Consider the following 22,596-nt stretch of genomic DNA (forward strand, 5'->3'; position numbering starts at 1 on the left):
AGTTCACCTACATTACAGAAAAATGATGGTATGAATTAATTAATGAAAAGCTGTTTGTTTGATTTTGTTAGACATACATGATGGCATTCATTATATGTTTGTTTTATAGAACTGTACAACATGCAAACATGCTGTAACATTAGCATGTTTGTTTTTCTTTCCCATAATCTATTTTCTTATTTACCAGGATGCTTTGAGATCTTTATTGATTGACACTGTAGCAGTTTGCCTTATTTATCTTTTATATTCATGTGAGTTTAAATTATGGCTGGAAGCCTTTTTTTTGTCACCAGTATTATTTTTAAATAATTTAATTAACATACTATACAAACCAAATGCAATGTATTTCTTTTTTCCTCACACTCAGTATACAGCAGCATAAATACTGGCAGTCAAACCCCTGTATTGTGAATATTGGACAGCATATAGGCATTTTTGTACTGTATAAAATCAAACATACAGTGGGTGATCTCGCGAGAGGGAGCGTCTTTACTATGTTTACAGGCAGTATTTATTAGCAGCAGTCTCCCCCTGCCGTCACTGCTTTACGGTCCGGCCGAGTGCTCGTTAAAACGCGCTGCTGCTGCTGGGAGGAGGCTTTACCGACATTTCGTGCCTGACAGCCGGCCGGAGGCTCCTCTCCTGCGGGAAACCTTTTCATTCCTCCTCAAACCGCAGTCCGGTTCGTCGTTCGAGCGAGCAGAGGGAGAAATAAACCTGCAGCTCGTCGGTTCGCTTCGCAGGGATAGACAGGTAAGACCGAAATGCTGGAGCCGACCTTCTGCTGGCTGCTAATGTTGCTCGATGACATGTCTGACAGTTTGATATGAAATGACAGTGTAATTACAAAATCACAGAATTTCAGGACGGAATCTGTAATTACTGTCAATTACCGCGAGAGCTGCAAATCTAATTTAGCTCCTGCAGGAAAACACTATTTATGTAGTGCGTGACATAAGTGATGCCCTTTAATCTTTGCTACATCAACGGTAGCCATGGTAACTATCCATTTCCAGACTTCCACAGAACCGGTACCAGGTCAGGCTTTGTAGCCGTATGTGCGGTTCAGAGCGTGACGCCAAATTCCATGTAATTTTCTGCCAATTTAGAGTTCTTTGGCGTATAAGGAGATCGACATGGCTGACCGAATATAGTTGGATATCAACTATGAATTTGCACGAGTAATGAGTCTTTTCGGGATAAATACAGCCCCTGGAAAAAAAATTGGTTCATCGAATTTGTATTTAAACTTCACACAAGCCTGCGGGAATAACAAGTAAACGCCTCGCAGAATTTCAATTCTCATACACAGGTATGTTTTATGAGAGAGACATAAAATTGTCCTAATAATTAATTATGACCACGACATTCAGTGTGTGTGTGTGTGTATTCGGTATTAGCAGGAGGAGACAGTTCGGGGAAATCGATGTGTGTGACGCGCCTCGATGGCGAGACGCATGTGGCTGCTGTGTGATGTTGGTATCTTCTTTGGTTACACTCGGTCCCTCTGTCTGTCTGCGTGTCTCCCTCACACACAAACACACACTCGGTATAGATGTGCATTTGCTCTGGCTTTGCAGAGAAGCTCAGATTGAAGCTGTGCATGTTTTTGAAGGTATAAAGCTTTAACTACCTTTTTAATGTACATCTGAAAACATGAGACATTTCTAAATGGCTCTTATTGATTGATATTTGATGCTATTGAAGTATGTTTGCTTGATATTGTCATATTTTCCTGCTAGCAGCCGGCTTACTGTACATCGTGACAGCACTGATGTGTTACAGAAGCTGTGCAGATGCTGCTCAGTCGGTGTGTGTGTGTGTGTGTGTGTGTGTGTGTGTGTGTGTGTGTCAGATCTCCACCTGTGTGTGTGTTAGATAACAGACAGTGTTTCAGGGATGCTGCATGTTGGCTGCAGTCAGAGGACTGATACGAAGCATTGATGATGTATTGGTGTTTATGGTGGTTAAAACAAACTGTGTCCTCCCTCTCTGCTGCTGCTGTGGTCTGATTTATGTGCCTCTGTAACTCAGAGCAGTTAATGCAGCTCTGACAGCTGGCAGTGTGCAGAGCCTCGACTGCCAAATGTGAATCAATGCTGCAGGTTTTTATTCATTTATTAAAAGTTTCTGCACACGGGATAATATCTGTAAGTGATTCTGACTCTGCAGTTTCAGTCCTCGGGGAGCGGTTCACTCTGTGATCTGTGTGAAGCTGCTCTGCTGCTTTGACAAGCTTTACAGGTTGAACAATAAAGCTGGTGTTATTTTATATGAGGGCTGAGCCTCACAGCCTTTTTCATGTGTATCAGCATTTATCACAATGATCTGATGATGTTATAGTGACAGGAGTGTCTTGATAACGACCAGGAGAAATGAGACGCTTCATTAGGTTGAATTATTTTTACATTTTAAGTTGACTCAATAAAAACACTGAAAAAGCAGTTTCACCTTAACAATCAGTGCGTGTCCAACGATGTTCAGCGCACAAAGCACATCTGGAGGAGCTGCAAGCTGAGCAGCTGCTAACGTTAGCGTAGGTCGTGTCTAAAAGCTGACTTTGTTCACGAGGTTTTAACAGGAGCTGAATTATCAGCAGAGTCCCCCCCCCCCCGCTAACACCCGCTAACATCTGCTAACACCCGCTAACACCTGCTAACACCCGCTAACATCTGCTAACACCTGCTAACACCCGCTAACATCTGCTAACACCCGCTAACACCCGCGAACACTCGCTAACATCTGCTAACACCCGCTAACATCTGCTAACATCCGCTAACACCCGCTAACACCCGCTAACATCTGCTAACACCCGCGAACACCCGCTAACATCTGCTAACACCCGCTAACACCCGCTAACACCTGCTAACACCCGCTAACATCTGCTAACACCCACTAACACCCGCTAACACTCGCTAACATCTGCTAACACCCGCTAACATCTGCTAACATCCGCTAACACCCGCTAACACCCGCTAACATCTGCTAACATCCGCTAACACACGGTAACACCTGCTAACATCCGCTAACACTTGCTAACATCTGCTAACACCCGCTAACATCTGCTAACACCCGCTAACATCTGCTAACACCTGCTAACATCCGCTAACACCTGCTAACATCCGCTAACACCTGCTAACACCTGCTAACACCTGCTAACACTCGCTAACACCTGCTAACACCCGCTAACACCTGCTAACACTCGCTAACACCTGCTAACATCTGCTAACATCCGCTAACACACGGTAACACCTGCTAACATCCGCTAACACTTGCTAACACCTGCTAACACCCGCTAACATCTGCTAACACCCGCTAACATCTGCTAACACCTGCTAACATCTGCTAACACCTGCTAACATCCGCTAACACCTGCTAACACCTGCTAACATCCACTAACACCTGCTAACATCCGCTAACACCTGCTAACACTCGCTAACACCTGCTAACACCCGCTAACACCTGCTAACACTCGCTAACACCTGCTAACACCCGCTAACACCAGGCTTTTTTGCTTAGTGTGAAAGGTTACTATCAGCATTCAGACCCGGGTCACATGACTCTGCAGTAGACCCGGGTAATTATCGCCTCGGCTCCGATTGGCATTGATGGGAACACAAACCTGTGTCGACACGCTAAGCTCCGCCCCCTTTCCAACGCGATGCTATGCTCCGTCGGTAACTTCTGCGACTCCTCGTCATCTCAGCTACAAACTCCGCCCATCTCCACCGTAACATCTTCACTGTCTCCTGTTTGTGACGTCAGGCGGTGACGCAGCAGAAAAGAGACCGACAGGAGGATACTTCACTGGCAATGGGAAAAAAAAAACAAGTCAACGCGCTGATTCAGGAAAGGGCTTTAACACAAACAGACCTGGTGTTGAACAAGGTCAAAATGTTTTTCCAAAGCTCTCTGGCAGACTCAGGATGTTAGCCGCCAGCCGAGCTGCTGCTAACTCCATTTAATTGGTGGCATGTTTTTGATAGCCGCTCTGATACCGACAGCAGAGCTCATAATGCCTCCAACACCTCACCGTGTCATTGTTCTGATAACGTGGAGTTATCACAGCTGCCTCTCGTCACAAAGGCAAACCACGACAGTGCAGAGCTAGCTTAGAATGCTACATTAGTTAGCAAAATGTCGGCAATTTGGTGATATTTTTACACCTCACAGGTGAACAGCGATGTGTGCAGTATGCAGGACTTCTGATCTGGAGAGGTTGCACCAGTGGTCCTGCTCTGCATCATCCTCATCCTCATCCTCATCCCCACAGGAGGGTCTCTGAGGCAGACACACTGCTTCACTGTGACGGAGCACTGCTGCTCTTTCTCTCTGCAGCTGCTTCCACTGGTGGAGCTTGAAGCTGCTGGTGCTGCTCCTCAGATCTGTTTGCTTTACATCTGTTACCGTCTGTTTCATCACGCGTGTTTTGAAGGTTCCTCATGAGTGTGTTATCGAAGGGTCTGAAGTTTTGGACCTGTGGAGACAAAGACAGTTTGTTGTTTGGCTGCTTACACTTTATTTTCCAGGCGTTTGCTCTGCAGACGTTTCACTTGTTTGAAAGATCTTTAATTTGTTACTGCAGGTTTTTAAGGGCGTGTCCAAAGACCACACCAGTAACCCTTTTAACCCTTATTATATACCGGCCTGACCACTACACTCTCTCATATATTACAATGATACGAGACGTTGTGAGAGATCCTACGTGAGGTTGTTTATGTTGTTCAGTCGTCACGAGTAAAGCTTTCATTATTCCCTCAGCCTCGCAGATCTCAGCTGACGCCGTGTACAAACTCTCCATTTTACAGTTCCCAGCATGCACTCTGCAGCATGAGCTGCTGAGTGTTTGACTTGTAACCTGCACAGCCTGTGGGTGGGTTAAGTGTCAGGACAGAAGCAGAGAACAGTTTCATGTGGGAGTGGGCAGAGAGAGACTCTCAAACACTCTGTTTGTACTGAAGCTGTGAGGCTGAGTCCTCACGTTAACGTCCTGCCATCATCTGAAGCTGGAAGGCTTTCACATTAAAGCACATTATTCTGTAACGCTGCTGTGATCCAGTCACACGTGTCCACGCTGCCCCAAATACAACCGACAGCACCTAATGTGGATCAATCCTCCGCTGAAAGTAGTCCCCAAATGCTACTCATGTTTGATTTACATTTATTCACACACTGAAGTACTGATGCTAACATCCGCTAACACCTGCTAACACATCTGCATTCAGACCCGGGTAATTATCCTCGGCTCCGATCGGCATTGATGGGAACACAAACCCGTGTCGACACGCTAAGCTCCGCCCCCTTTCTGGCGCGATGCTATGCTCCGTCTGTAACTTCTGCGACTCCTCGTCATCTCAGCTCCAAACTCCGCCCATCTCCGTCCGAGCAGCGCTCGAACATCGTTCCAGATTTGTCGGTGCCAAGTTTGATAAACAGACATTTTGGTGGGGGAGGGGTATCAGTTGGGGTTGGGTAGCACTCCAGCACACACTTCCTCTCCTTACCCAGATCCACCTTGGGTGCTACCACCTAGATGACACACCTGATGACCCTTCACCTGCTGCTCCCTTAAAGGGAACCCTGCAGAGGGACGGGTCTGTAATGCTCCTGCCCCTCGCTGTTCATTGCTCCCTCAGTTTGTCATACTTTACCTTTTCCTCTCATTAGCCCCCTCAAGGCCACTGAGGATCCCTGAGAGGAGCACTAAATCTGGTCAACCTGACAGCTGAGGACAGTGTTGGTCCAGAACAGTAGGAACAATCCTCTGAAAGTACGTGACAGTACCTTCTAAGGACATAAAGTTCTGGTTCAGTTCAGGTGTGATCTCTCTGACGGGCTCTGTCCTCAGTGTCCCGCTCCGAGTGTGTTCACAGGACAGACGTGTCCGACGTGGTGACGTCTCATTCTGCTCTTCTACAGGTTTGTGGTCTATTCTAGTCTTACCCATCACTGCCGGTGTGTGTGTGTGTGTGTGTGTGTGTGTGTGTGTGTGTGTGTATGTCCAGTAATCGTGGTGTTGTGTGAAACATTAGACGGCCAAACTGCAAAATGGAAAATTCCAGTGATTCCCGAGCAGCCGGCGTGTCTGTCAGAGAGTGAGACCCGGCCCTGTCGCTCTGCGCTGTGAGTGTCGGACACGTTCTGACTGACACACCTTCATCTTAATAAGATTCTTATTGATTCTGTGTTTTGCAGCTGTTTATGGCGTGAGGTGTTGGGCTGTGGGCGGGGCTTAGCCTCCACTCCGCCTGCGTACCCGCCTGGATCTCGGGGTCTCACTGCGCCCCTCATGCGAACAGACAGGCACACAGGCGCTCTGCGGGTAAACGGCAGGCGGTGTACGCATGGTAACCATGGAAACGGCTTCTGTGCACTACTGTATCCCTGTCGGTACAGCTGCACTTTCTCTATAGTCTATAACAACGAGCTAAATTAGCATAGTTGTACGTTAAATGTAGCGTGTAGCCCGGCTTCAGTTCAAACTGACGTCACCTCGTGCAGCCAGTCCAGCGCCGATGCTCCGCCCCGCAGAGGCCCTCCTGTGTGTGCTCATTCCTCCAGGACGTCCCACATGTTGGGATGTTTGTGGTCACTTCTGCACATCGCTGAGAAAGAAGTTCAAGAACGTTCAGCTGTGGCGGCGGGCGGGCGGGCGTGTGCGTGAGACGGACGCGACACGGTCGTTACACTGACGGCGCTCAGCGGAGTGGAGCGCAGAGAGTCGACGCGGCTGCAGTGGTCGTGTGGAGTGAAAACACACCTGTGTGACACCTGCACAAACAAAGATGCCGATCAGCTGATCATACTGAGGATGAAACAGCTGCTGGCTCATCGGATGGATCCTTTCTGTGATCTGCTCTCTTCATTATTCATGTCTGTATTTCAGCAGCTGCTGTCGGGCTGCAGGTCGGGGACTCCATCTGTGCTCTGCATCATCAGGACGGTCCAGCAGCAGCAGCAGCGTGCTCTCGCTTCTGCTTCCTCCGTGCGTCCTCCATCTCTGCAGCCTCCGCGCTCTCTCTTTGTAGCGTCTCTGATCGTCTGCGTGTGATTTCAATGTTTCTATATTTAGATGTGATCAGTGGATCTCTGTAATGAAGCTGCTCCCGTCTGATCAGAGAGCTATTTATAGAGCGTGACCTTCTATCGTTCATTGATAAACATGAAGCGCTGTAAACTCGTCCGCTCGCTCTGTGACGTCTCTGTCCAGGTTTTTTCCTGACGGACACATGACGTGCTCCCGCCCCCCTGAAACCAATCCTCCTGTGAACTTCAGACACAAATTCCTCGGGTCTAATTTGAGAAGTGACACACTTTCTCCCCCCCCCCAGTCTCTCCGGCCCCTCCCCTCAGCGTCTTCCCCTGCCCTCCTCTCTTATTTCCTCACCCGCCGGAGCTCCTCCCCCTCTTTCCACCCCTCAGCCTGCCGTGTCTTCATGTTTTTCTGTCCCTCCCGGACGTGTGAGGGATCACCTGCAGAAGTGTTCACAGTTACAGTGAGGTTTGGTTCACCTGAAGAGTGTGACGGTTTCATATCCTGTTAGTCTGTCACTATGAAGAGGTGACCTTTGTGTGACCTCACACCTGGGCAGAACACCTGACTTCCTGCTCACTACAGAACAAACTGTTTCATAGAACATAGGTCATGAACGAACATGTGACAGACTGTATGTTTAGTACAGAACTGGAATTAGCATGTGATTAGCCTAGCTTAGCCTAGCTTAGCATATAGACTGAACTAGTTTTTATACAAACATAAAAGTGCTGTTTGTTTTGTTTTACGTTTGGTAGATTGGTTGTCGCCATCTTGGATTTTGGAGCCTAAAGTGACCATATTTCGCCACGAGGGTGGGGCTGGAGAGGAGGGAGGGGTTAGCGAATGCTAAGCTAGTAGCTAATGTTAACACAAGCATCCTTTGTGTCTGTCTCCTTCCTCTCTGTAGAGGGCGTTCTGTGTCGAGGACGTTACAGAGAACTCGTCATTTCTGCGCCGTTACGTACATCAGTGCTGTTTTGTTTTAGTGCAATGCATGATGGTCCATGGGGCTGGGTTAGTGACTACAGCTGTGTCCCAATCCAGCGGCTGCAGCCTTCAAAGGACGCATTTGAAGGCTGATTGCGTCACAGCGGCGCGTCGAAGGCTCCTTCAGATGCGTCTGAAAGGAAACAAGATGGCGGACTCTCCAGCCGCCAACGAATACACTTTGTGTTAGTGCCGTAAACGATCCCGCTGCAGTTTACAGGTTCTTTCAAACTTCATGACGACATGTTTCAAAGTGCTGCACGTACAGACGGTACGAGCCTGCAGACTTTAATGGAGCCTAATCGCCTCCTCCTCTCTCTCTCTCTCTCTCTCTCTCTCTCATCCCTCTGTCCCAGCAGCCTCTCTGTTGTTCCTCCTCACATCTGTCTCTGCTATTAATAAAGACTCTGTGACGTCAGACTGCTTCTGGAGAGAATGTGTGGTTGAGGTTGGTCAGGTGTTGGACGGAGGCGGATTTAAACACCCAGAGGGAAAGTGGAGGAGGCAGTCAGAGTCTGAGGACGTAAACATTAGGACTGATTCCTTCTCTTCTTTTGCTTTTGTCTCACATGTTTGGATGGATGTTTTGGAGAGGACGAGACGTCTGCCGGTTCTTTGGCTCCCAGTGAAACCCTGTGACCATGAACACGATTAATTATTGACTTTTAGTGTCATCTTTACCTGCAGCAAGGTGAGCACGTGCACGTCTCAGGCTGCAGCGTCTCACTGTCAGCAGCACGTGACTGCTCGCTGCTCATGAGGGTTTATTCAGTGTTAACTTTACTTCTTAAATGATGCTCAGGGTTAAAGGAGGAGGCAGAGCAGTCTGTTACCCCATCAGAGGTGGAAATATAAAAGTAAAGCAGCGTGGGTATAAATACCTGTGAGCGAGCCGTGGGGGGGGTGATGTCACAGGAGGTCAGGACCTCAGAGCCTGACGGGGAAGCTTTTCATGTGAACAAATTTAACGTCTGTGTCCTCCTGCAGCCGTGTAACTCGGCCTCTTCCCCCGGCGGTGACATGTATCTGAGACCGCAGCTCAGGTGTTTCAGGGGTCACCTGAGTCCACAGTGTCACACCTGCAGACGGCCAGCTCCACTCAGGGAGGACCTGCAGCTGCACAGGCTGACCTCCATCACCTGTCCTGGAACCTCTCTGTTCTTTCTGACCTACAGATGCAGCGACCAATCAGAGCGCAGCAGTGTGTGACGTAGCATGAGGCTGCTAAGCTAGCTAGCTAGTTGAACTTAAAACTGATTAAACTCTGCAGCGCGCTCTCTCTCTCTCTCTCTCTCTCTCTCTCTCTCTCTCTCTCTCTCTCTCTCTCTCTGCCTCGTCATGAGCAACAATGGACGCTCAGTCGCCTCACACCTGTCCGCTCCCTGGCTGCTGTTTATGTTTGGAGACGTATGGTCGCCATGGCGACAGGATTAGTTTGGAGGTGCTGTAAGGGATAGGGGGCAGCTGTGTGTGTGTGTATTTATGAACACACTCTCTCTGCTGTATAGAGATATAGACGATCTATTTTGGTGATGTCACCTTCCTCTGTCCCTCTCACACACACACACACACACACACACACACACACACACACACACACAGGCTGATGTTGTCATGAGGACGTTCAGAGACCTCCCACTAACTCTTCATGTTGTCTTATTTGTGCTGCATGAATCTAAAGTGTGATTTAAACTCGTGTGTAACAAACATCACTTCACATGTTTGGATGTTGCATTTGTTGTGAGGCTTTTATTTTGAAGCCCAAAGCAGGAAATCACTAGCTTGTTTGTTAATGTCTCTGTGGCTCTAGAGGAAGTTTTTATAACCCTGATGATGTCACAGTGATGTCATCTGAGATTGTGTTTTTTGTAGGCGGTTGATGCTACATGCTAACACCCCCATCTGTAAAGCTTTACAGCGTTTGTTTGTGTTGATTGTGTGTTGTTGTTATTGTGTACACGACAAGGTCAGGATGGACGAAAAGATCAAACTCAGAAGTAGCAAAACCAGTGCTCGATTTAAAGATGGCCGACGTCTCCACCTCCTCTCGTACAAACTGAAGCCTAAACCCCCCCTGAGCGGGCGTTACGTCTCCTCTCGCCGTTCCTCCTCTACTCTGCTACTCGGGAACAGAACGCTGCAGGAGCCCCATTTGTCAACACAGCTGTCAATCATGAAGCCACGCCCCCTTTTGCAGCATCAAATAACTAATTAAAAGTAAACTTGTACACAAATCAGCATGTAAAGAACTAACTATAATGACAGAAACCATGTTGGAGAAAAATGTATTTAGATTTTATAGTTTGACTCATGTCCCATCTGTTAACATGGAGGAGGCGGGCTTTATGAGCTGTACTGCAGCCAGGCAGCAGGGGGCGACAGAGAGGGTTTGGCTTCATGTCGGCCATCTTTTTATACAGTCTGTGTTTAAAACCAAACTGTGACTCATTCCTGTTTGTAGAAGAAAATAGAATTGATTCCAGAATAAACTGATTCAGGATCAGTTGAAACAGAGACGCTGGCTCCTCCTGGAGGAGGGAGGAGTCACAGCTGCTTCTTTCATTACTTTGTGTTCGCTCCGATCAGCACAGAGCTGCAGCTTCCTCCATCTACATCTGCTGCTCCTTCTCTGCAGAGGAAGAAACACTTCCTGTTAGAGACGCAGCTTTCATAAAATACAAATAAAAAGAATAAAAGTCTGTCCCTTATTTCCCCCCAGAACATTAGCTGTGACGTTTCTTTCTCTGGGGACCAGCCTCGCTGTGCCCGGTGCCACATTAATCCGTCACACTGTGTGGCATTTACTAGGCTTTTACTCTGAAGCCTTTTTATAGTTCCCCTCCTGACCACACACCTGTCCCAGCCTTTGTTGCTGAGCGCTGAGGCTTTAAACACGTCTGCACGCTGAGAGAGGAGCATGCTTCTCCTGCACTGTGTGAACTCGCTGATGGAGATCTCAGGAGGAGCACGCACAGAAACTAAAACACACAGTCGACTGACCTAAAGGATATTGTGTGTCTTTAAACCTGGGCCCAGTGTAACATGTTATGGAGTCAAAAAGGTACAAACAGTTTTGTAACTGATCCAGTTCATGTCTTCAGCCTGCAGCAGTGAAACAGGCTGCACCAGAAACGGCTGTGACGCCGCGCTCTTCAACACACCAGACTCCATTGACAAAAACAGTAATTTTAGCTCGCAGCACACAGGAGTTTCTGGTCTACCGCTGCCTCCGTCAGTTAGTTTGTTTGTGTTACTTTGGTGTTTAAAATGGTGACTTCAGATCAAACACGATATTTATGTAACACACAGTAACAAAAAACTAACAAATCGAGGCAGCGGTAGCCATGCAACTTCTGTGTTCTGTGAGCTTAAATCGCTGTTTTTATGAATGGAGTCTGGTGTGTCTGCAGAGAGCGATGTAACGTCTGTGTGTGGTTAAAACAATCATCTTCCTCTGTAACTAAAAGGTCTATCTCTGTAGGGATCCTTTCTGTCATGTTGTCAGACACTTAGAATAACAATCTGAGCCTGTCAGTGGAAACAACAAGAACTTTTAGTGGACGACCTTTGACCCATCAAGGATTATGTTGCAGCCATTACAGCCTGTTTACTGCTGCAGGATGAACACATCTACTGGAGACATTCAAACACTGTGTGTTCCTGTTAAACATTTAGACCCGAAAATAAGTAATTAAAAACAACAGGGACAAACTGCTCAGTGTGTGTGTGTGTGTGTGTGTGTGTGTGTGTGTGTGTGTGTGTGTGTGTGTGTGTGTGTCCCTCTGTGCTGTGCAGCTGCAGGACTCTGCTGTCTTCATGCTTAATATTTAATGAGTCTTTTCTGGGAAGCACAGCCGCCTACACACCTCCATCCATCCACTGTGCCGTGCATGGTAACCTCAGACACAGTGTGTGTGTGTGTGTGTGTGTGTGTGTGTGTGTGTGTACGTTCTGGGTTCCCCACAGTTTCCCAGTTTGGATCAATACAGTACATCTCTCTGTATCTATCTGTATGATTGTGATGCAGAAGTTCTGGGTGTCATGGACTGTCAGAACCTTTGTTCTCCTCTCTCACCTTCAGGTTTTGTTGCTGCTGTCAGCAGGTGTTGTCAGGTCGCTGCCGTCCCCCTCAGTGTCTCTTTATTCTCCCTCTCGGCTGTGTCTCTGTTCCAGAGGATTTAAATACATCAGTGCTGCTGCTTTGAGCTGCACAGGCTGCAGACTAACTCAGTCTGAGGTTTGGCAGCCGACGCTCCAGACAGACGAGGAGCTCAGAGAAACCCAATAACTAAAACCAAGACCATTATTTCATCATGTGTTGAGAGCAGCATGGTGATTATTCTACCTGATGTTGCACCTGCAGAGCCACGCCTTCAAATACAGAGAGTTGTTTAAATGATCAATCAGTTTGCTGCCTGTGAGAGGCTGAAGTGTGTTCAGTGATCGAGTGTAAAGAACCGTCTGAACGGATCTTTGGATCTCCCTCGACGACACGTCCAGACTTCTGCTTCCTCTGTGTCCTCAGTCTGCTCTCCATCACTCTAATCACATCACTCTCTCTCTCTCTCTCTCTCCTCAGACTCGACCCTGCCCTCGCTGATCAGAGAGGGAGTCCGTCCGCAGCTCCGGCCACAGACCGTCTCTGCCTCCATCATGCAGACCTCCGTCCTCCTCCTCCTGTCCCCGGTCGTCCTCCTGTCTCTCCTCCTCCCCTCCTGCTCCTCTCAGAGCGAGGCCGACCTCATCGTTCAGACTCGTAACGGTCGGGTCCGCGGTTTCCGTCAGCCGGTGCTGGACCACAGCTACGTCAGCTCCTTCCTGGGCATCCCCTTCGCCGAGCCGCCGGTGGGGAAGCGGCGCTTCCGTCGCGCTGAGCCCAAGCAACAGTGGTCCGGGTTGTACGAGGCCACCAACTACCCCGACGCCTGCTTCCAGTTTGTGGACACGTCCTTCCCTGGTTTCCACGGCAGCGAGATGTGGAACCCCAACAGGGAGATGAGCGAGGACTGTCTGTACCTCAACGTGTGGGTGCCGTCCTCCCCCAGACCTCACAACCTCACCGTCATGGTGTGGATCTACGGCGGAGGTACTCGCTCACGACTCTCTGAGAGTGAATTATAAAAGGTTAGAGATGAGTCACTCTGACAGGCAGGGCAGCAGCGGACGACAGAGGCAGCGCGTTAAAGGGGAAGTCTTTTTACATATTCTGTTCTTCATGACTCACAGGAACACACAGGGTGTGAACGTCTCAGCAGATGTGTTCATCCTGCAGCAGTGAAACAGGCTGTAACGGCTGCAACATAATCCTTGATGAACGTTGCAGCTGGAGACAATCAGAAACATCTAAAGAGCATTAAAGCACAAACTGGGCCAAAGTGTAAAACCAGTGGAACGGCCCTTTAACAGCATCCAGACACGCTGATGATGGGAGGAGGGACGTTTGTGCACGAGCATAAAGACACAGTCTCTCTCTGCAGAGCGGTGTGAAACACATTCTGCCCTCTGCTGGCGCCGCGAGCAAGTTACCAAACATGAGGTCATAGTTTGTGCAGGCGACGGCGTTTATCACAACCTGCATCAACATTTTATAACTCGTGCAGAGAGCTGAAGAGTAATGCAGCCGGACGACGACAGCATCTGTTCGGCACCGACACAGACGAGTTTAATCTGAGATTAGATCCAGTCTGAGGTTTAAAGTTGAGCAGAGCTCTGTCACGAGCACAGACCGCTCTCTGTTAGACTGATCCGAGTTTATTGATGTCACCTGAGATTACGTCGAGTTGAATCAGTGTAGAGACGTTTGCTTTGCAGGATTAAACATGTAAAACATAAATAAAGTTAGTTTGCATCATTGATGTGATCATCATTAATCCTGTGTCTGTGTCCCGTGTTAACCCGCACCGTGTTCCCTCACAGGCTTCTACAGCGGCTCCTCTTCTCTGGACGTGTACGACGGTCGCTACCTGGCTCACAGCGAGACGGTCATCGTCGTCTCCATGAACTATCGCATCGGAGCGTTCGGCTTCCTCGCCCTGCACGGCTCCTCTGAGGCTCCGGGGAACGTGGGTCTGCTGGACCAGAGGATGGCGCTGCAGTGGGTCCAAGACAACATCCACTTCTTCGGTGGAAACCCCAAACAGGTGAGATGCTCGTGTGCTTGTGAGTTTGTTCTCCTCACTCATGTGACAGACCCTCTGACCCCCGTGTCCGTCTCTCACCAGGTGACCATCTTTGGAGAGAGTGCCGGCGGCGCTTCAGTCGGATACCACCTGCTGTCTCCAGACAGCCGGCCCACCTTCACCAGGGCCATCCTCCAGAGCGGGGTCCCCAACTGTCCCTGGGCCTCGGTCAGCCCCGCTGAGGCCCGCAGACGGGCCACGCTGCTGGGCAAACTGGTCGGCTGCAACGGAGGCAACGACACCGAGCTGGTGGACTGCCTGAGGAGCAAAACCCCGCAGGAGCTCATCGACCAGGAGTGGCAGGTACGACTGCTTCACTGACACCGTCCTCATGTCGTCTTAGCCTCCCTGCAGAGGGAGGAGGGTTTACCTGGACACGCCCAACCTGTACAGTGTATCTATATCTGTGAATGCTCACAGCTCTCTGAGGACTCGAACACAGCAGGTGTACTCATCCTGAACCCGCCGTGATTAATGTCCTGACATTGTTCTGTCGACATTGTGTCACTGAGTTACGCTCATTGGTTCCCTGTCGATGTCGTGATCAGGTGCTGCCGTGGTCGGCCCTCTTCAGGTTCTCCTTCGTCCCTGTGGTTGACGGCGAGGTCCTCCCCGACACTCCCGAGGCCATGCTCAGCTCAGGAAACTTTAAAGACACTCAGGTGATGCTGGGCGTCAACCAGGACGAGGGCTCCTACTTCCTGCTGTACGGAGCGCCGGGCTTCAGCAAGGACAACGAGAGCCTCATCTCCAGAGAGGATTTCCTGGAAGGTGAACAAAGAGCAGACGCTGCAGGATGAAGACACCTGTTACCTACCTGTTAATCATTCAGAGCTCACAATGTGTAGAAATATCATCCTGTAAATATGAGTCATCATAGAGAAACACCTCCATCACAGTCACAGCCATGATTTACCTTTCAATGACTAACACACCTGGATCCTCCCCCCTCAGGTGTGAAGCTGAGCGTCCCTCACGCTAACGACATCGGCCTGGAGGCGGTGGTGCTGCAGTACACCGACTGGATGGACGAGAACAACGGCCTGAAGAACCGCGACGCCATGGACGACATCGTGGGCGACCACAACGTCATCTGCCCGCTGGCTCACTTCGCCCGCTCGTACACCCAGCACAACGCCCTGAAGGCCAACACGGGGGGCGCGGGCGGGCTGACCAACAGCGGGGGAAACTCACAGGGTGTGTGTTCACAGGATCCCTACACGGAGAGCAGAGTGTAGCAGCTGCTGTGTGCTCGGGAACATTTGTGATTCTGCATTCTCTTTACACTGCATAGAAACGTGCTGCGTGTTTAGTGGACGGCTACAGCAGGGAACGCTATCTGTGACAGCTGTCTTTACCATCGCAAACACAGCGCCTGATTGGCTGAACGGCGACAGAATTCTTGGTGCAAACTTTTTGTAAAAGAGTTCAACACGTGTGTGGGGGGGGTCGCTAGTCGCTAGTTCCTGGGAAAGTTCTTGTGGTGGAAACGTACTAAATACTTCTTTAGGTGATAACGAGCCAAACGTGAGGCAATGAGCTGTAGTTCCTTCCCTACAATCTCCTACAAATACTTATTCTCATATTCAACACGTTAACAGGTTGATTTTTAAAGAACTTCTTTACATGATAACATTTATCTGATTTTTACGACAGCATGTTGGGGTTTTTGTAAAAAACAAAAATGGAGGAGGAGAGAAACATTCAGAGGAAAAAACTCCAAAGTTCAGAGATTAAAGGCGTAAAGAAAATAACTCGTGAGATTATGAAGTCAGAGATTAGCTCCTGAATCCTCTCTGGACACCCAAACTGCAGGTTTGTTTCTTTCAGTGCCCGTCATGAGGTCGGAGGGTAACTCTCGTGTGTGATGTAACCCCTGGGGCAAACGGGGAGCATAGACACGTGTGTTTCTCCTCCATGAAGTCGGCTCCTTGTGTGCAGAGAGGCTAAATCTGCTCCGGCTCCGTGACAGTTTGTTCTCACAGATCAGCCTTTTTTTCTGCCAAATGTTCGACTTTAATCTCTGAATTTTCTCTCGTTATATTTCTCTCCTCCTGCAGCATGTGTTCTCGTCTACATGAACATAAAAACAAAAGAAGTGAAGCTGGAACGTGTCAGTGGAGCAAAAGGAGACATGTTAAAGACGAGGGGATGTTGTGTGTGTAATTAATGATGTAAGAGATGTAAAATATCCTCCTGCTCCTCCTCCAGGAGGCGTCTACCTCTACCTGTTCGACCACCGGGCCTCTAACCTGGCCTGGCCCGAGTGGATGGGAGTGATCCACGGCTACGAGATCGAGTTTGTGTTCGGCCTGCCGCTGGAGAAGAGACTCAACTACACGCTGGAGGAGGAGAAGCTGAGCCGACGCATGATGAGATACTGGGCCAACTTCGCTCGCACCGGGTGAGGAATCGAACCGCGGAAAGAGTGCATGTTTACTGTAGTGAGGAGAGGAGGCAGGGGAGCAGATACTCTGTTCTCGGTCGAGCTGCGTCTCCGAGCCGCGTCTCTGCAGAGAGAATCATTACAGCTTTAATCTGGTTACGTGTGCACAGAGCGCAGTCTTTCCTCCAGCCTCAGCACTGAGTAATGACTCTGCTGCAGAAACACAGGGCTGATGTCAGACTGCTGTTAAACACTGACCTGGTTTCTCTCCAGACGAGCTCACGCACACACACACACACACACACACACGCACACGCACACGCACACACACTGCATGTTCAGGCTCTGCAGTAACTCTACCTACGCCTCGGCCATCTTCTTAAGCAGTCTACGATGAGCTACGTTCACCAGAGACTCTGTAGCCTTCGTGTAGACGTGTAAATGTAAATGTGATCCTGTCTCCCGTCAGAAACCCGAACGTGAACCAGGACGGGCTGGTGGAGAGTAAGAGGCGCTGGCCCGTGTTCACTCTGAGCGAGCAGAAGCACGTGGGGCTGAACACCGAACCTCTGAAGATCCACCGAGGTCTGAGGAACCAGATGTGTGCTTTCTGGAACCGCTTCCTGCCACGCCTCCTCAACATCACCGGTAAACGCTCCGCACACAGGCCACACCAGTTTTATAAACTCCCAGCAGCACTGTCGGTCTGTTAAACCTTCCTGCTGTCCTCCCTGTTCCCACACACCTGTTTCTGTCTCACCTTTGGTCAGATGAATGAAATGTATCTGCATGTCGTCTGCGTAGCGTCTGCTTCACCCAGAGGCAGCCTGTACAGGTTAAATGAAAGTGGTCCCAGACTCGAGCCCTGGGGGACTCCACGTGTACGAGTGCGAGACGTGTAACCCCTCCCCCCCTCTGTGTCTCCTGTCAGACAACATCGACGAGGCGGAGCGCCAGTGGAAGGTGGAGTTCCACCGCTGGTCCTCCTACATGATGCACTGGAAGAGCCAGTTCGACCACTACAGCAAGCAGGAGCGCTGCACCGACCTCTGAGCCCCCCGCCGAGAGCCACGAGGGAGGGGGCCGCAGAGAGAGCCGCTCACGTCCCTCCAAAGCCCCCCAGTGAACTTCATCCGTCGTTTATGTTTCACCACAAACAGGCACTGATGTGTATTTATTTAATTTATACTATTTATTCATGAGGCGTTCGTGTGTCTGCGGGCTCTGGAGGGACCTGGCATCCGTACGGAGGGATGTAAGAACCGTCAAAGATTTGTCATTACCTCGGGCGTGTGTGTGTGTGTGTGTGTGTGTGTGTGTGTGTGTGTGTGTGTGTGTGTGTGTGTGCGTGTGTGTGTGTGTCAGATATGTGGACAGGCTCATGACCCTGCACCCTGCTGGTTTACTGTGGATCTCATTTACTCATCCTCTGTTCTCAGACGATTCCTTCTTTAACACATATCAGGGTTTGTTTCGTGTCTCCGTCAGGTTCTTCTTCTGGTTCATTGTTTTGACCACTCTTCCTGTTTCCTGTGGTGCGCTGCTTCACTGTGTGTGTGTGTGTGTGTGTGACTCTCACTCTTCTTCTGTGGTGACTCGTGTAGGTGACTGGTGCCTGTTCAACGACACGTTTAAAATACTCAGCCGTCGGGCGGACAGTGTCTCCTGACCTGAACTTCTCTGCAGGTGTCAAAGGAAACTGTTCTAAGATTCAAATGATCGACGAACTTTAAAGATATCTCAGCTCTTGTAGTCGGCTCATTCGTCTCCACGTCGTGTTCGGAGGGTTCACCTGTGAAAATATTGAACGTCGATCTCCTGAAAATGAGACTTGAGTCTCAGCGAGGCGTCTTCCTGCACACGGATCAAACTTTATTATCACTGCTCTGTAAGCTAACGAAGGTTCAACCCTGATGTCTCTGAAGCAGCTCGCCTCCATCAGAAACATGAGTTTATTATTCGTACCAAAACTCTTCACATCAAACGTTTAACATTATTTTTTACAATTTGAGCGCTTTATTTTGAAAGTCTGCATGTGGAGGTTTAAACTCCACAGTGTGATGGAGAGGTGAGACGCCTGTCTGAGTCGCTGACTTCACTGCGTCTGGATTTTATTGTGAAACTCTGGAGGAAGTGGAATTATTAAAACAAAGAGTGAAGGCGTGTTTGAGGCCGACACACAGACGGACACGTGTGTGTGTGTGTGTGTGTGTCTGTGTGTGTGTGTGTGTGTGTGTGTGTGTGTGTGTGTCTGTGTGTGTGTGTGTGAATGCATGCTCAGCTCACACGTCTCTGCTTCACTGAACGTAAACTGTAAATATAATCACTCATATACAGATTTATCATTTAAACACGGGACACTGAGTCGTGTGTGTGTGTGTGTGTGTGTGTGTGTGTGTGTGTGTGTGTGTGTGTGTGTGTCATCCACTCACTGTCAGGTACAGCTGTCCTGTATTTCATTAACACACCTCCTTCTCCTCCTCCTCCTCTTCCTCCTCCTCCTCTTCTCCCTCTCCTTCGTCTCCTCTGTCCTCCTCTCCTTCCCCTGCTCCTCTCCCTCTCCTCTTTCATCTTCCTCTACGCTCCGCCTGTCACCTTCATCCTCATCTCTGATCGGCCTCCGCCCACCCTCCTGCTCTCCTCCTTTCATCCCCCTCTCCCTCGTATCTCTCTCTTCTTCCACCTCATCTAACTTTTCTCCTCTTCATCATCTCTCTGTCCTCCTCCCCCCTCCCCCCTCGTCCTCTCTCTCTCTCTCGCCCCCTCCGTGCTCCTGCGTTCTCGTTAGCCTAATGGAGGAAGAGTAATTCACTCAGCGCAGGATAATGTGACAGAGCGCTGGCTCAGCCAACAGGACATGAAGGATGGAGGGAGGCAAAATGGAGGAGGAGAGATGGAGGGGTGGGGGTGATGGAAAGATGAAAAGACAGGCGGAGACATCCATCGTTACGTAACCGAGAGAGTCACAAAGTTACAGATGAGATGTGAGCGTGACACAGAGCCGGCTAACGACGAGCTGTGATGTCCTGCATCCTCCACATGCAGACACAGGAAGTACTTTAATCTGGACAGTGTTTCCAAAATAAGAGCGCGTAAGACAAATAAATAACTCACTTTTATTTCACAGTGTTTAAACACAGAAGCGGAGCGTGTAGAGGAGACGCTGAATTGTGCCAAAAGTGAGAGCGCAGCCCGTCGCTGCCCGCAGAGCCCCGAACGTCCTGAAACATCAGATCTCGTGTGCGCGTCGATAACCGCTCAGAGCAGATAACCTGAGCGCTGAGCAGGAGCTCACCTGATAACACAGGTCGCCTCAGGCACGTATCGTCACCTCCCTCGACATCTGAAATCTGCTCTGACATGTTTTTATTTCTGATTCATGTCTGAAAACAAGATGAAAATGTTTCTGAAAGTTCCCACGACACAGCGAGCAGACGGCGTTCTGACTCATTACTATTTTAAATGATTAATAAAGCACCTTAAATAAAAGAAATGCTTTAACATGTAACATAAAGATTTTAAAATATAAGATAGTTTTTATTGATGTTAATGTAACTGAACATTATTTATGAAGCTTAACGTTTGCAGTAATATTTCATCACTCCTTCTTACGCAGAGTTTGACAAACATTCGTCGCTGATGCTCTCCAGTACCAAACCTCCACCCACGAGGAGCTCATTAACAAACAGGAAGTAGAATCGTTCCCTTCCTGTCAGCGTGGACTTAAACTGAAACATTATAAACTTTATTAAAGTCGACTTCCTGTCAGAGTTGTTGTATTGATTACACTGATCAGATCTGACAGTCAGAGCGTTTAAACGATGTTTCAGGACTTTTAAAAACGATCGTTTTCTGAATGGGACTCTTGACTTGGGCTGCTCTCTCACTCCACCTGTTGTCTGTCTGTGACTACCACCTTATGTTTGACTGTGTGAGTGTGTGTGTGTGTGTGTGAGAGAGAGGTGTACCTGTGCGAGTGAACACTGGGGGGTGAGAGTGATCTGCGCTGTGATTGGCTGAAGCGTCTCGTCGGCATGTGCAGCTCCTGCGTGTGCGGGAGTCGTGTAGTTTAGCTTTAAACAGAACTAACGTAAATAAAGGATTGTACCTGACGTCTCAAACACCTGTGGAGAATGCATGTGTGACTGGCTGTGTGACTGACAGCTCCTCTCATACCATGGGAGACCCCTGCTTAAGCCCCGCCCCCTCCCCCCGGCCCTCCTATCAGATCCTGCATGTCCTGAAGTATATCCTGCCAAACTTGGACTGTTATTTTCTGTAAAGTTTGTACTCTGGAACAATATTATCAAAGTGAGTGCTATATCTCTCCTGTTAGTGTCATGTTAGCAATAACGTCAGTAAAGGAATATATTTGATATTTAAATGCTGTGGTGATAAAACAATGAGGACGGATAGAGGCTGTGTTTTCAAAGCAATATATTATTCTGAGTGCCATAAATCTCTTTTCTTCTTCTTCTGTTGGTTTGATGAGTTCGTCCTCTTCCTCGTCGTTGTCTGCTCACTCACTCGTCCTGTTCGTGTTCGAGCTTCTGTAGCTTCCCACTGCGTCTCTGTGTATCATGAATGCTGACTTGGTTTAAGCTAAAGCAACAGAAATAAAGACGACTGCTGCTTCTGTCTGTCCAACGCGAGCCTTTCTTCTCTCACACATCACCACCAGCTGTGAGGCTCCTCACCAGGAGGCTCACGTTCACAACATTCACTTCTTCTTCCTGAATGATCTCATGAAGATGTCGTCTCTGAGATCCTAAAACTGTTTGTGACGAAGATGTTTCAGAAACACTGTGAAAACCTTTAAAATCAGTGACTTACCTGCCTGTTCAGTGTGAGGGAAACGAGCACCTGAATAATCTCCATGAAAAGAGGCGAGTCTCTGTTTATGTAAGAATTATTTTATCAGCATCAAAGTGTTAAACTTTTTTAACTCTTCTGGAAGATAAACAGCAAACTGTTCTCAGTCCAGCACAATGCATGATGGGAAGTCTTGCTACATCTTACCCCTGGAGCATGCAGACTAAAACAGGTGTTTAGTGACACTGAGAAGAGAACAAGCATCACACCTGTTTGCTGAGGAGAGGCGCTCCTCTCACTGACTGTGGGGTCGTGCTGCCACCTGGTGGCCGCTCTGTGTCACAGGAGCAGGGAGGGTCCTTTGACCCGCCGAACCAGGAGCAGCTTACAGACTGAAATATAAACGGATGATTGATTAAAACCATCAGTTTGTATTTATACGTCTCTGAATGATGAACAGTTATCTGACAAACAGAGCCGCTCTACAGAGCTCTGCTATGAGACAGAGACACAACGTGAGACAGAAACACTGCCCTTAACAGGCAGACAGACAGGCAGGGAGAGAGACAGACAGAGACACAGACAGATGGTGCAGGCTGGCAAACAAGGAGAAAGATGGGCAAACAGACAGACAGACAGACAAACAAACAAGGAGACAGACAGACAGACAGGGAGAGAGGCAGACAGTAAGAAAAACATCAGACAATACAGACTTGTGGTCACACTGACAATAATGACAGTAGAAATAACTGTAATAATGATAATATAATCTAATATAAGCACATGCACGTATCTAAAGAAGTAAAGAGCAGAAGGCTGTGTGAGGCAGCAGCAGAGGAGACTCATCCGTTATACTCACAGCAGAGACACCTCACACATTCATGTCATTCAAATATATTAATTATTGAACACAAAATAATCAATATAATGTCTACACCCTGTCATGTGACTGTGTGTTTAAAGACAAACACAACCCACACACACACACACACCACACACGACCCATGAAGGGCGGGGAGGCGCGTGCGTGTGTCCGTTATTTCACCTGCATGTGAGAACTTGTTGGTCACGTGACGTAGACTTCACGTCAGAGCAGAGAGAAACACCGGTTAGATAAATGTCCTCTGAAACGTTCCCGTTAAAGTGATGAAACAGTGAAGTGTTGGCGCGTGTTCCGCCGTCCTGACACATCAGGG

General features: G+C 48.8%; 1 protein-coding gene across 1 annotated transcript; it reads left to right on the top strand.

Annotated features, from left to right (window-relative positions):
* Positions 1-664: 664 nt before the first annotated feature.
* On the top strand, positions 665-21,224 carry ache (acetylcholinesterase (Yt blood group)). Its single transcript, XM_069672549.1, has 9 exons — positions 665-753; positions 12,603-13,109; positions 13,940-14,163; positions 14,245-14,505; positions 14,751-14,973; positions 15,157-15,399; positions 16,414-16,606; positions 17,058-17,236; positions 17,520-21,224. The coding sequence occupies exons 2-9, from the start codon at positions 12,677-12,679 to the stop codon at positions 17,639-17,641; spliced, it is 1,878 nt and encodes a 625-aa protein (XP_069528650.1). The 5' UTR covers positions 665-753; positions 12,603-12,676; the 3' UTR covers positions 17,642-21,224.
* The last annotated feature ends 1,372 nt before the right edge of the window (positions 21,225-22,596 follow it).

The sequence above is a fragment of the Semicossyphus pulcher genome, unplaced genomic scaffold (genome assembly GCF_022749685.1).
Source record: "Semicossyphus pulcher isolate SPU_LCO1_2020_fin unplaced genomic scaffold, fSemPul1.0.p SCAF_21, whole genome shotgun sequence".
Lineage (NCBI taxonomy): Eukaryota > Metazoa > Chordata > Actinopteri > Labriformes > Labridae > Semicossyphus > Semicossyphus pulcher.